The sequence below is a fragment of the Argentina silus genome, assembly GCF_951799395.1.
Source record: "Argentina silus genome assembly, chromosome: 17".
Taxonomy (NCBI): domain Eukaryota; kingdom Metazoa; phylum Chordata; class Actinopteri; order Argentiniformes; family Argentinidae; genus Argentina; species Argentina silus.
The window spans coordinates 12,466,108-12,480,538 of record NC_139671.1 but is presented as its reverse complement, the minus strand read 5'-3'; the positions used below and the strand labels follow the sequence as shown (position 1 = coordinate 12,480,538).

The following is a 14,431-nucleotide window of genomic DNA, read 5'->3' as shown; positions in this document are numbered from 1 at the left end:
ACATAAGAACAAGTTTATAAGTCATCAATTAAAAATTATAGCTAACTATGAAGCCCTACTAGTCCAATGCAGTTGAAATCAGTGGTTAAGATGTGTGTGTGTGGTAGGCCCATTGATAATATATACATTCATAGTTTCTCTCTATATTCGACCACAAGATGGTAGCAGAAGCAGAGAGATTTGATTATTTGGCTATTCTGCGTCAGATTGTGGTACACAATATGCAAACAATGTAAACAACCAAACCATTAGGCTACAAATTGTAATTTAAATAGACACATAAACAGGTTTAGACATAGGCCTACGTCATTGGTTTACTGCCTTGTTCCCGAATTTAGATTTGAACGAATTTATCTCTAGTAAACACATTATCCTTCCTTGTTATCCTGTAATACAGTAACAGTGTCTTTATTTTATTATGTTCATTTAAAATAATTCAGTGTCTGAAGAATGTTGCTGCTCCCCGGGAAAACCTCTGCCTCTCTGGTAACACAAAGGTGAAAGTTCAGCAGAACGTCTGGTAAAATGGCGGCTGAACCAACCAGAGAGTGGAGCGATGAACAGCTCAAAAGTGATGATCTACCCAAAAAAGACGTTATTAAGTTCATTCAGGACAATGGAGCCCATTCGGTATGTTTAATTCTTGATCCATGCATGCATTGGCGTGCCAACGCTCACTGAAACGCCAACATTGCACACTTAGTTACATACTGCACGCATGGTATCAATTTACACCGCATTGCCGGAGCATTGCCAATTTAGCTAGCTAGCTAGCTAGGATATATCAGTTCAGCAGTCAGCGCGTCTCTTCATCCAATGCAGAGTGCATCACTATGCCTATGATAAAGCCGATTGTCCTTTCATATTATTAGTCAGTCTTGAAAGACTATGAGATGCATTGTTTCAAGATATTAATTGTTGTAAACCAGATGGGCTTTTGGTTGCCAGATTTTGGAAACATGTGCACTATATGATCACTTATTTATTAATAATGTTCTACTGTGATGTGCAGCGCACTAACTAACGCATAGGTGCTGTAATAAATGATGTCATCGTGATATATCCCATCTCTGACGTCTGGCCCTTCTCTCTTCCAGTTTCTTGCAGAGCACAAGCTGATGGGAAATATCAAGAATGTTGCAAAAACAGTAAAGAAAGAACAATTGATAATCGCCTACAACGACCTGTTTGAGAGCAAGGTTATGGACTGCTTTGAACAATGCTAATTCTATGACATGACTGATTATAATTGAATGTCTGTTTTTTTCCTAAGATAATGAAGTGTATCTTTGTGTGATGTACAGAGGTTTAAAGGCACAGAACCCATTGAAGAAGTAACAGAGCAGATTAAAACTGTGAAGATCGACGACAAGCCCAAAGAAATTGTGGAAATCGTGGATGAGGTACAATCTTAACTTTTGTCAGCTGCACACAGAAATGGGATTCATGTCATTGCAGATGTTACTTCAATGGGACAGGGCTACAAAATGTTGAATTTGCATAATCTACTGCTACATCCAGTGTAATTTGAATGATCCTGAAAAATGACACTTATGGCATCATACAATTTCCAGGGTCCTCCCAAATTCTTCAAGGCTGTGCTGAAGAAAGGGGACAAGGTTAACTTCCCAAAAAAGGGCGACAATGTGAGCTGTTGGTACACTGGATCACTGGCAGATGGCACTGTGTTCGACACCAACATTCCCTTAAGTATGTCTTCCTTCCTGTTTATCTCTCTCACGTACACGTATCAGTTAGCTGAAACTGGGAGACTAATTCAATCATATCAAGGGATTTTAGTCAAAGGTTTATAGAAAACACCACACTAGTGCTTTTGCATCAATGTGTATTCAGAGAAAGATAATGTGTAATGACTGTCATCCTCATTAAATCAAAACAACCCATTTCCTCTGTCTTCTCCGGTTCAGCGGCCAGGAAGAAGAAGCAGACCAAACCCCTGAGCTTCAAGGTTGGCCTGGGCCGAGTCATCAGAGGGGTGAGTGTTCTCTCTGCCTCACTACTTCCTGTCTGCCTTTTCCTACGTAGTGGAAGCTGATTACCATAGTTGTGCTGCTGCGTCACATTCATATACCTGTGTGCTATGCTTTACAGCACCCTGGATTGATGGATTTCACCTGTCACTTGGAAAAGTGTGTGTTTGTGTCCACAGCTTCATTAAGCATGTGTGTTTTCACAGTGGGATGAGGGCATCCTAACGATGAGCAAAGGCGAGACCGCAAGACTGGAGATCGAACCAGAATGGGCTTATGGAAGGAAGGGGCTTCCTGACTCCAAGTATCCTTTATTGAACTCAGGAGAACTGTGAATGTTGCCTCAGTATGTGTTTGTCATGGAAAAGACTAACAGTTGTTCATACAATTTCCTCTCTGTTCTTCCCTTAACCAACCCACTTCCAGAATCCCACCGAATGCGAAGCTGTTCTTTGAGGTTGAGCTGGTGGCCGTTGATTAATGGCAGACAACTTCCCAGCATGCACTAATCCCAGAGGATGGGAAAACACAGAAGTCACAAGATGGCCATGCTTGAAAAGACACTTAAGTGGCTGTGTCATTAAAGCTTGTGAGCAAGTACATTAGCCACAGTATTTGGTCTTAATTTAGTGTTATTGGTTGTCTGGTTGCCAGTCTGTTTCTGCTTTAGCCAACACCTTTGTCATTGTCTTGTAATTTTTGGCTTGTTGGCTAAACCAGAAACAGACTGACAAACCAGGCTAGGACAAAGTGCTGTCTTTCTGTCCTTTCCAGCATGGCCAGATAGCGACAGTATGGCAACACTGTACAGACGGGGCGCCCTGACAACAGTTACTAGCACCGCAGAGCAATGCCTCTTTCAGGATGTTTTATTCCTGTATTTTGTTTTGTTCTTTTGCATGTATATTGTAAAGATGAATAAACCAATTTTGGAGACTAAATTGAAATGTGGGATTGAGAATTTATTTATTGACTTGTGTTAATTTTTCATGTAGTGACACTGACATCTACAGGTAAAGGTGTAGGACACTGAATGGCAAATATTTAATGATATATTATCATATATTTAATGTATGATCAAGCTGATGACTACTGGTGCGGGTATGAAACATGTCAAAGGAGAACACAGGAATATTCCTCTCAAAACACATTCTGACAATATGACTTTCTACTTAGTTGGTTCACCCAGATAGTATCTAAGTACATATTCCGCTCAGTTAGATATTCAGTAATATAACGTATTTGTACAGTATTTTCCTAGGGCCCCATTAATTCTGAAAAGTCTAAAACATAGTAAGAGAGACACCAATTCAACTCACATCAGAATCCTCCCCTCAAGGATGCGTTGCATTTAGAAAGTACCTATATTATGAATTGGAGTGTCTTGTTTTCTGTATGAATGGGGTCCTATGGCAGTACTGTAATATACTATGGCTACTACTATAACAGGGAACAGTACCTAAACACTGATAAAACCTAGTCAATGTAAGCAGAAAATTGTCATTCTATGTTGAGTGAAATAATGTTCCAATCATTTCAGTCTACCTACATTATAACTCTTCATATACCACATCACCAGTAGCATAATTTTCTTCGCAGTTTTTTAAACAGAAATACCAGTTTGGGTGATTGCAATTCCCATCAATTAATATGCAACTCATCTCCATTACAAAACTAGAATTTTACAAATTAACATCGTGTTCACACGACCCTGACTCAAACCCGAAACATTCAGTATTCATATAAACCAGACAAACACAAGGATCTTTTCGTTTGGTCCAAGCCAATTTTTTTTATTTTTATTATTTTGTACAGGAGGACAACCTTTAACTTGGTAAAAACTAAAGGGATGTGATGGCATGAATTCTCCTGAGGATCGACAGGGTTCTTAGGAGTTAGCGTTGGGGCCCTTCTTCTTTCCGAAGGTGGGCACCACGTTCACAAAGCGTCTGTTGTACTGGATGCGACGCTTTGCACGGCCGGTCTTCTTCTTCTTCTTCTCCTGCTTGTCGACCTGGAGAGAGGGGAACATAGAAAGACCTACAATCATTTCTTTGCTCTGTGTCATTTCATTGTGGTTTGCATGGAGTTTAGCAGACACTCACTCGCATCCTAGTATTTACTAATGAGGAGGCAATCACAGGCATTGTTTGACCCCTCCACAGCACCAAAATCATGACCACTGAACAATATCAAATTCACTCCTAGTATGTGTGTGGGTGCACACACACAATAAATTGTCAAACAAATGTACCACTGGTGTAATGGTGTCAGTGTCAAACTTGGAAATGGAATCAATAATCTCTACTGACCTTGGGTGTCTGTCCCCTCACTTTTCCGGCACGGGCCAGGGAGCCGTGGACCTTACCTGGTTGAGAGGAGGGAAAGAGGTCAATAGGTGGTCAACAAGCTGCAATGGCACTAAGCCAGAGCTGTATAACATGTATGTGCAATGTCTTTTATACAGTTGCTATTGTCCCATGCTTGGGCAATTGACTTGGCTTTTATCAATTGGACGTCCATCTAAAACCACTGTGTATACTGACCTCCCAGAAGCCTGCCAGCCACCTCCAAGGTGCAGTGCTCGGAGATGCCACAGTCCACCAGGAAGGAAGCATCCTCCAGGGGGGAGCCGGCCAGCAACAGCACCTGGTCCTCAACTAGGAGACCCTCCAGAGTCTGGACATGGGCCTAAAACACACGACAGCAGAAACACACCTCATTGGTTTGCTTCATGGAAAGTGATGCAATATTGTCAGTATCCTCATGTCAAAATGTACAATACTAACCTAGGTACTTCAACTACTTGAGCATGTTATTTATTTTGGACACCACAGAAATGGTTGTCCTGCTGAGGATTTGGTTTCCAATTAAACTGACATACACCCTCATTAGACATTGTGATTGTATTTACCTTGATGTCTAGGACAGTCTCCTGTCCGGTCACCTCAAGGGTGTGTGTGTTCTGGGCACGCAAGAAGAGCTGCATCTTGATGCTATAAAACAGGAGATGATGTTACTACACATTTCACAGCAATGGGGTTTCATTTGTAATACGAATCCACATAGATGTTGAATCCTCCCTATAAGAGGACTTAATGAAACTAGGATTTCAATTAGTCGTAATACTTTGCCTAACATATTGGTAAGAGTTCAATGATTCAACAGAAATATGCAATCTAGTGACCAACACAGGAATGCAGAACACTTGTAATACTTCGGTGGATGGAGAGTGAAGTCCAATATTGTGAGTTGCGTAGTTTAGTTAGCTAGCGTGTTATTTACCTATCCCATTCGGGATAGGTAACAGACAACAATACTAAGATATTGATTCATTGTTTCATAATATCCCCGCCATATTTTAAGATATAAATATTGTCAATGCCCAAACAAAACTGTCCAGATGCATAAGGTTAACTAGCGATCGGGAGTTAGCGTTGGATAGCAGCTAGCTAGCTAGCTAGGCACATGGGACACGCGGTTCGTAAAGATGAATAAATGCACTCAATATTTGGATACCCTGCCAACAATTGTTCATTACCAATAGTCAATTACTTAGTACAAATATTCCGAACTGATAAAGTCCCAGTAAAATATATATTATGTGGCATTGTAGTTTAATTTACACAGGCCATACCTCGTTTGATGCTAGTCGTTCAACACTAGGCAAAAAAGGACTATCTTAACGTTGAAAGTGCGCATGTGCGCTCTTAAGACAGGAAGAACTACGCAGCAGCTTTGGGCACTTCCTCCCAGAGTTTTGAACTTTATTAATTTCTCTTTCTCTACTCCCTCTTTGAAAACGGTTGTAATTTATCTATGCAAGGGTATATTATTTGCTTTTCATGAGGCACGGCACAAATTCAGGACCTTAGGACCATACATAATGACAAAGTATCCAAATGTTTCAGGGCTGGTCTCGAAATTCTGGTCATGCAGTAGTGTAGATATTTTTGCTCTAACCCATCCCAAAGAACACTGAATCATGAAATCTGCCTGACTGCTATAGAGCATGATAAACACATTTTACAGATATAAACCATTTAACTTCAAGTAAATTCTGCCAAAATGGACCTAGTTGTATCAATGAGATCATCAATGGCTAGGTGCAGGCATAGAGAGAACTGCATTATTGAGGTGCAGCAGGTAAAGTAAAATGTCTGACAACCCCAACTTTAATCTTGCTACACTTCACTGATGTGGTAAATATGGAGTGAGACTACCTGTAACGAGTTATTTGAATAATAACAGTTTATTCAGGTTTTGATAAAAGACAAACACAATTTAGGATATCAATCTCTTTATTATGAAATTAAGTCAAAATAAAAAAAGAAAATTTTCATTTCGGTTTGTGTCCTAGGAAACAAAACAACCTTGAAATCTTAAAAAGCTCACATTTAAGAAAGCAGAGACAGGGGCTGGGAGTACAGCTATATCACTGCCTCCATACAAATCTAAATCTGTATCAAACATAAGTTTCCCACCAGAGAGAGACCAAAACTAAGTAATTCAATCTAAAATTCAAAACTTATTTTTGCGCCTTTTTCACAGAGGGAACATAAACTCATCTGAAATAACACACATGCGTAAAGAACACAAAAAGCAGCCAGTCAATGGTGGTGGAGATGAATGAGGCTTGGATGAATGGCCTAAAAACTGACATCAATCAAATAAGAGGAGGGTCTAGAGCAGTTGGGCTGGGTAGAAAGGATGCTTCCTCTGTGAATCCCTTTTTTCAAGTGAAGACTCATCATGTGGGGGGAGGTGGGTAGTATTGGTTATACTGCTGGGCATACTGGTTATACTGCCCCCAGGAGTTCTGCCCCCAGTTGTTGTATTGTTGCTGGAAAAAAGAGGATAGTTTTAGTAAACAGACAACAATAATTGACATTCTTTTGAACATTAAAGAAAGAAGAGGTGCATCACAAGGGTCTAAAGTGGTTTCCTCTCCCCATCTCCTTTCCCTTTATCTGCACTGGCGTACTGAACTTGACAGGTGAAAGCAGATCCCTGGTAAGTATCCACCCGCCATAATGTGTTTTCTAGGTCAGAGTGGATGCAGAGGTCAAAGGAGACAAAGCCACGTTAGGTCTACTGAGATGCACCCCTGGTCCAGTTCCAGTGTCTAGAGCCAGCAACACTAACCTGGTACCAGTTGTAGTTGTAGGCCGAGTTGTTGCCCTGCATGTCTGGCATCATGTGCCCTGCGCCTGAGGAGTTGTCATCTGTACGCTGTCTCTTTGACTCTGGTTCCTGGGTGCTGCAGGAAGGCATACAAAAGGTTTGTCAATCAAGGGCATCCAAATTACCAATGTGCTGTGTTGTACTGAACATTGCAAACACTAAACATCTTAAATCTTCTGTTGCTGACCCTCCAGATCTATAGATGACATGCAACTCCAGGCTTACCCATTCTCTGCTTTCCTCTTTGTCGACTCATGTTCTTTCTGGAGCTTCTGGTGTTCATCATATGCAGTCACTAGCCTGTGAAAAACAAAAGGATATATAAGTAAAGATGTGGCACAATGGGGATAACTAGGGAATGCAGGCCATATGGTGTTCATTCATTGACTTCTACAGAGATTCTGGTATGGTTTCTCAAAGCTGCAGGTGAACTTACGCGTTGATGTCACTGCCAAAGTCCTCAAGGAACTCAACCTTGCGTTGAGAGAAGGTGAGGCGAGAATCAAGGGGCAACTGGCTGCTCAGGGCTCGGTCAAAGCAGGCCAAGATGTCCGCCTCGTTCTGCTGCACATCCCCACTGTACTCCAGCTCCAGCAGATTCAGATACAGCTTCGGACTCGTCTGTAGAGACACACACACACATTACCACCACACTTACACATACAATAACAATTAACCCAAATGGTTTTAGATGTATGAGGAAAAAGTTCCTTGAGTACACCCAAATCTTCCACAACACAGTGCCTAAACTTAACTCTTAAAATTCTACAATGCAATACTCTACCCCAGACTGCCACAACAAAACCTTGCTTTCAAATTCACAATTTTCTGATCTCAATATATAGTTCCTGAAGACTCCACTCTCCGCCATTTAGTGATGTGACCGTTGTTCTCACCTGGTCTTTCTCGATGGCATCCAGCAGCACCTTCCTGGCCTTGCTGAGGCTCCTCTGCACCTTCAGAAGCTGTCTGGCCAGCTTCACAGCATAGAACGACGTCTCGCTGGCGTTCTTCCCTCCCTCCATGGCGTCCCTCAGCAGGGTCTCCGCCTCCTCCAGGTTACCGTGCCGACGCTCCAGGCTGACCCGTCGCAGCCGCACCATGGCCAGAGCAGGGACTGCCTCCTCCAGCCCCTTCAGGATGCCTCGCGCCTCCTCTACGTTCCCTGAGGGAAATTCATATCAAGATATAGTCAGTTCCACTTCAATTGGTGAATATACTTTGACTGAGCTGGTCTGTAAGGAGTACGAAGAACCCTTCTGATCTTGTTCGTTCTAGTACAGACATTGCTGCAAATGAATAGACCTAGCCCTTTCATGCTTTTGTTTAGCTCCTTTATTTGAATGTATTTATATGCAAGTTGCTCGGGAAAAGAGTTTGACTCACCCTGCTGCTCCTCGAAAGCTGCCCACAGCAGGTGAATGGTAGGCTTCTTGGAAAGGTGGATCATACACGCCTTCTTGTAAACGTGCCTCACACCATCGATGCTGTAGCTCTCTAGATATTTCGCATACTTGAGAATGAAAAGAGAGAAAGGGGATCGGAAGAGGGGGGGGGGGGGGGAGGGGGGGGGTAGAGAGCAGGATGGAGAGAAAGAGAGACGAAGGAAAGACAACCATTTTAAAACACCCATTCGCGGATTGCGCAACCAGTGAATTTCTTCATTGACAAGATCGTTTTTAGAAATGTTCGTTGTAAACCCATCAGCACCTTCATGGAACCAATAAGATAAGTTTCTGTAAGGTAGTGGGAGACGGAGAAGATGCAACGTAGTAGTTGGCAAATGCTGGAGTCAAATCTTGTGTGGCAAGCTGGCCATCCCCTAATACAACAAATACAGTCACATATCAACGTTACACGCAAAGAGAGAGTGCAGGGCGATTTACTGTGAGGATGTGATATCATCGTTGATGGGGAGGTGCGGGGGTTCATTGGTGGGGGGTGAAAGGTCACGGTTAAATGTCAGGTTACCTTGGTCCAGAACTCCTCGTAGAGGGCACAGGCAATCAGGCATCGCTCGAACAAAACGACCACACGTTCAGGAGTCCCGTTCTCCATCTCGAATTCCAGGTACTCCTTCCAGTTGCTCAGCTGAGTCTTCTCCAGAGCTTTGACATGGAAGTACGGACGCTTTATCTGTGGGAAAACAGTACAATGTTCAAACAGGGTAGACACAAATTACAATTTCAACAATTACTCTTTCTTTTTTTAAACACAATCCTTGGTCTGTACACCAGTATGTCTGTCTGTCTATGCAGAATAGAGTCCAATTGATTTAATGAGATTCTGTAGATTCTAGAGATCATGTGTGCGCACTCACCCCTTCTTCAAAGGCCCAGCGCTTGCTGACTTCATGCTCATTGTGGTTGAACACTTCCTGCCGAGCCTCGATCACCTTGTGGCGCATGTTCTCAATCTCCGTCATTCTCTACACAGAACACAAGACACAGCCAACATTAACCCCCTCATGTACCATGAAGGCAAACTCGTATCACATTCTCGACTTTATGTGCATACTGCATGTCCAGCTGCCAAGGATTTACATCACCATAAGCTTGCCAGTGACAAGAAGCCTGTGGAGGGAGGTGCACGCATGTATGCACCCTGCATATCAGCCTGTGGCCAGCCCTGGCGCTGGTGCTGGGGTCACTCAGCCACGGTTGATCCTGACCCAGTTATAGCCGAGTCCCTGACTGGATACCAACTTGAATCCCCCAGGCATTCATTGGCTTGGCTGCTGACGGAAAGACACCTCTTCAAACCTGCACAGATTTGTCTCTTTCTCTCCATGGAAGAAAACGCGAGGGCTTCCTAAAGTAGACCCTGGCATGTTTGTAGCCCACCCTTGAGGGGAAGAGGTTGAGTCATACCTTAGCAGGATCTGGTAGGTCCTCTGTGCCTGGTGGGAGCTCCTCCTCGGGTATCTCGGTGGGCATTTCGTCAGGCAACTCTCCGTCCGTCTCTCCATCCACCTCTTTAATGGGTATGTTCGCTTTGGCAAGCTCCACCCTCAGCTGGACAAACTCCTCCTCAGCCAGGAAGTGTTTGGGGTTGTTGTTCTGCACATGGTCTTTGAACCTATGGAGATGAGGAACAGTCAATACCTTCCTGACACACAGAAGCAGGCCAAATATTGGTACATGTAATCTGCCAGTTCTGTGAACAGGACTTGTCCCACAATCAAGTCAAATCATTACTACAGGGAAATGTGCCACCAATAGAGGTCATGGGTGTTTTTATGTTAACAACAGTAAAGACATGATTGATAAGAGACCACATAATCTGGACTGAGCATGGGGACAGCCCGGGCTTCACATTCATGGTCAAGTTCTTGGTCCAATCTCTTTTACCTCTGGAAGTGCTGGGAGTAGAGCTGGGTGGGGATGCCCAGGACGCGGTCGTAGATGGCTGTGACGTTGGCCAGTTTCTCCAGTTCCGTCTCCCAGTTAACGTAGGCCTCCCATAGCCGGTCCGAACGGAAATCTGTGCCCGCCGCAACCACAGCATGTTCATATGCACTGTGAGAGAGAACACATACTGAATGAGAGAACATTCACCACCATAGTGCCTTCCTCGTGGAAGCTGCACTCAACTCAAAGGGTCTAAACATTATGTTTTTAGACATCAACCTCCCTCTCCTTGTCTCCTTTCCATCACCTGCACTGTGTGAAACATTTGACTGGTGAATGCAAATACCTGGTAGGAAGGCATCCAATCAATCACATTGTTTACACATCAGTGCAGAGATGAGGCTAGGTCAGGAGAGGACTCTACTGAGCCTCTACGTGAGAGATGACTGGCAGGATTAAGGGAGCTTTCACTCACGCTCGTATGCGTCCCTCTGTCTCTGGGTCGGTGGTGTCTGCGTTCTCCTTGATGAAGGCCATATAGTGTAGCCACAGGTCAACGCTGAGGGGAATGGCCTGCACGCCTCGCCTGTACACCTGAGGACAGAAAACAAACACCACTGTTAATGGCTGCCACAACATGGAGCCACACAGGAAAAATAAGGGGGAAAAAAGCTATAGCCACTACACATGGGTGGTCAACTCTGATCCTAGAGTGTGCCAGGTTTTGTTCCAGGTATTTACAGACAGATAGGAACATGAATCAGTCCATCCAGGAACACACTGACAGGGGACAAAATACATTTGTTGTGGTTTGATTGGACTGGATAACGGTCACATAAAATTTAAACAATGTGGTAAAAGTACTACTTCCTCCTTTCATGTGGTAAAAGTGCATTGATGATGAAAAAAATGCAACCCATTGCAAAATCTGCAAGAAATGGTTGCTTTTGGTAACATGTTATGTTATCACAGAATAGCTAAATTCTGGAAGGACAGAGAGATGGGATTATCATGATTATATATTATGAAGGCACTATATTATGAGATGTCATGGTTCTGTTTACACACACACTTACCTCGTCAGCTATATGTGCATTGCCATGCTTCTTCTCTGTGTCTGCGTATTTCTTCCAGTAGCCGTAGCAGTAGGGGTAGCGCAGGAAAAACGCATCAAACGCCTTCCTTACAGCAGGAAGGTGATTCTGAGGAAACAACAGAAAACATTTAGAACCTGCTTTTTGACACAATCCCCTATTCAATGTGCATTAAAGGGATGGTTCAGCCTATTTTCATGTTTAGGTAAAAATATTATATTACTGCGAGTTGTCCTCATAGGCCTTCTCTGGTTCTCTGTTTTCCACTTATCTAACGCAGCATCGGCTAACAGTCAGCAGTGCCCTCTCTTATAGACAGGATTCCAGCAGATCTTAAGTTAGCATCGTTTAAATGACATGCCAAAATCTCCTACTCCTAGCGTATGAGGGCAACTCAGGGTAAGATGATATTTCAACTAAACATGAAAATAGGCTGAACCATCCCTTTAATGAGGCTACATTCTCAAGCCTTTTTGACAGCTTCTTAGCTCACCTCTTGCTCCACATACTGCAGCAGGTAGACCCAACCATTGAAGTCTTCAGGGTTCTCCTCACACCCTTTAATGAGCTTCTCAAACTCAGCAGGGAACGGTGGCTCAGCAGGGACAGTTGGTTCCCCCTGTTCTGCTGTCTCTTTGGATCCATCCTCCAGCTCCATGTTAGAAGGGCTTCCGTCCTCAGCTACCTGCGTTGGCTCAGGATGGACTTCACCTTGTCCTCCACCTTGCTCTGACGCCTTCTCCTGGCTCCACTTCAAAGACTCAGTGGCCTCCGCTGCTTCCTGTCCACTAAGTTCCCCTTCTGATGGCTCCATTGGAATCTGCTCCACGTGTTCTGTGGGCTCCTGCTGCTCCTCTTGAAAGAGTTGAGCACTGGCTAGCTGGAACTGCTCCACTGCCTTTTCCACTGATCCCAGGTCCGTGGGATCCAGCTGCTGGTGTGGCTGGTGCTGCTCCAACCCCTCCTGAGACTGATCTGAGTCTTCTGGCAGGACAGTGGTCAGGGCTTCTGGGGGCACCTGGTCCATGGCCCAGTCGGCAGCGTTAGTCAGGACTGGGAGGTCAGGGAGGAAACCTTCACCAGCACCCTCCACAGCTGGGGAGCCCCCACTCTCGGCAGAGTCTGAGTCCAGCATTCCCGTCATGGGCTCGTCTGAGAGGTGTAGGTCTGCGTTGGAAGAGAGATTATATTGAAGCGGTTTGTACCTTTATGACAATCAAACTGTCAACACTAATAACATTGAACTTTGCATATTCAGATTGCATGTGACAATGACAAAAATGTAAAATCAGGGGGTGAAAGACAATAATGTTCCTGATTTAATTGATCAGAGCACTTCTCCGAGAGATTACAGGAAAGGGGGTAGGCTAATCATTAGCCAGGTTTATGGGAAACACTATTGATAACCACAATTGCAGTGCTTTGGCATGCCATGGCACGGTTCATATTTGTATTGAGTGAACACATACTTATTTACCAACATATCATCATCGGATTAATTTATCAAATATGTAAGACCAATCCAACTGGATCCATCAACTAGTAGTTGTGGGGAAAGATAACACTATTTCTCCCTACCCTAACAACCATTTAAAAGTCCTCCTCAGCTGTTCCAAACTAAAGACAAATAATTCAAATAGTTATGAAACATGAGTTCAATATCAAGCTGCAGCTGCTGTGTGGGTGAAAAGCAAACATAAATAGCTACTTCCTCTATTAGCAACATCGCTTCATTCAATATAACTCTGGTTTGCCACGCAGTCTGTGTAATGCGGTCTTCGTATTAGTTTAGTAGCAAACGTGCTAGAGTAGAGCTAACCAAGTTAACCAAGCTGTCGTTTAATATGCCATGAACTGAAGTGTTGTTGCAATGTCATTCATTAGCTACAGCGAAAACAAACATAAGGAAAGTGATTGCGAACGTACACAAGTGTGAAGAAGTTAGCTCACGCTGCCTAGCTAGCTAGCTACCGTTGAGCGGGGGGTTGACTGGTTGGTCTAGCTATAAATTAACATTAGCTAAAAAGCTAATCGTCCGTTAAAATATTTAAGTCATTAGAAATAAGTTGAGTGAAAATTTGTATCCTTAATTAATCGGTAGCTGACAGACTTTCCACGGCAATGTCACCACAGCATAGTAACGTACGCAAGCTAGTGGCTTCAACCTTGCTTGATTTGGGCCTAGTCCAGTTAGCCTAGCAGCATGCTAACTGCTCAACTCCACACCGCACACACGTCTATTTTCCCGGTAATAGCAAGCCAGTGGAAGAGAAAGTTCATAATATGAACACAATTTTCGAAGAAAGAAAGTTGTTGCAAAATCTTACCAGTATCTTCCATGAAATTTAGATTAGACTGATGTGTATCTTAACTACTTTCAAGTTATCTAACCAACAACATGTAGATGCGTTCCTATTCTCATTCTCCACGGTAACTTCGAGGCTTTGGAAGGGCAGACAAACAGTAAATGCGCACGCGTGGTACAATTCTGGGAGGGGGGGGCGGGTCCACTGCTACAACGTAACCAAGAAAGCTTGCACTATTACCAACTAGAAACGTGGTATTGTGCAACAATGTAGACAATTTATTACAGTGACAGGGGCTTCATTCACTGATTATGAGAAAGCTGCATTTCACCATCTCTTTAGCTCCATTGCCTTTCAGATCAAGTCAAAAGATGAAGGTGTAATAGCACATTTTTATGAGATAATGGGGTTTCACAGACAAGGCTTAAGCCTAGTCCTGGCCTAATTCACACTTTCAATGGCAAATTCTAGGACTAGGCTTAAGTCTGTGAAACCGGCCCATAAAG

At 43.6% G+C, this 14,431-nt stretch overlaps 3 protein-coding genes across 3 annotated transcripts; 1 reads left to right on the top strand and 2 right to left on the bottom strand.

The window, feature by feature from the left end:
• Nucleotides 1–491: 491 nt before the first annotated feature.
• Nucleotides 492–2,932, top strand: fkbp3 (FKBP prolyl isomerase 3). Its single transcript, XM_083688556.1, has 7 exons — nt 492–630; nt 1,098–1,199; nt 1,305–1,403; nt 1,575–1,710; nt 1,929–1,996; nt 2,198–2,295; nt 2,418–2,932. Exons 1-7 carry the CDS (start codon nt 526–528, stop codon nt 2,470–2,472), a joined length of 663 nt encoding a protein of 220 aa, XP_083544682.1. The 5' UTR covers nt 492–525; the 3' UTR covers nt 2,473–2,932.
• An 823-nt stretch (nt 2,933–3,755) lies between these two features.
• faua (FAU ubiquitin like and ribosomal protein S30 fusion a) lies at nt 3,756–5,714 on the bottom strand. The gene is made up of 5 exons (XM_083689334.1): nt 5,629–5,714; nt 4,906–4,987; nt 4,538–4,682; nt 4,304–4,359; nt 3,756–4,005 (listed from the first exon to the last, which is right to left on the bottom strand). Exons 2-5 carry the CDS (start codon nt 4,978–4,980, stop codon nt 3,880–3,882), a joined length of 402 nt encoding a protein of 133 aa, XP_083545460.1. The 5' UTR covers nt 4,981–4,987; nt 5,629–5,714; the 3' UTR covers nt 3,756–3,879.
• A 560-nt stretch (nt 5,715–6,274) lies between these two features.
• On the bottom strand, nt 6,275–14,065 carry prpf39 (PRP39 pre-mRNA processing factor 39 homolog (yeast)). Its single transcript, XM_083689431.1, has 14 exons — nt 13,947–14,065; nt 12,113–12,786; nt 11,602–11,727; nt 11,001–11,119; nt 10,526–10,693; nt 10,046–10,253; nt 9,496–9,603; nt 9,147–9,311; nt 8,562–8,688; nt 8,072–8,340; nt 7,612–7,796; nt 7,401–7,475; nt 7,137–7,251; nt 6,275–6,834 (listed from the first exon to the last, which is right to left on the bottom strand). The coding sequence occupies exons 1-14, from the start codon at nt 13,957–13,959 to the stop codon at nt 6,742–6,744; spliced, it is 2,445 nt and encodes an 814-aa protein (XP_083545557.1). The 5' UTR covers nt 13,960–14,065; the 3' UTR covers nt 6,275–6,741.
• Between the last annotated feature and the right edge of the window lie 366 nt (nt 14,066–14,431).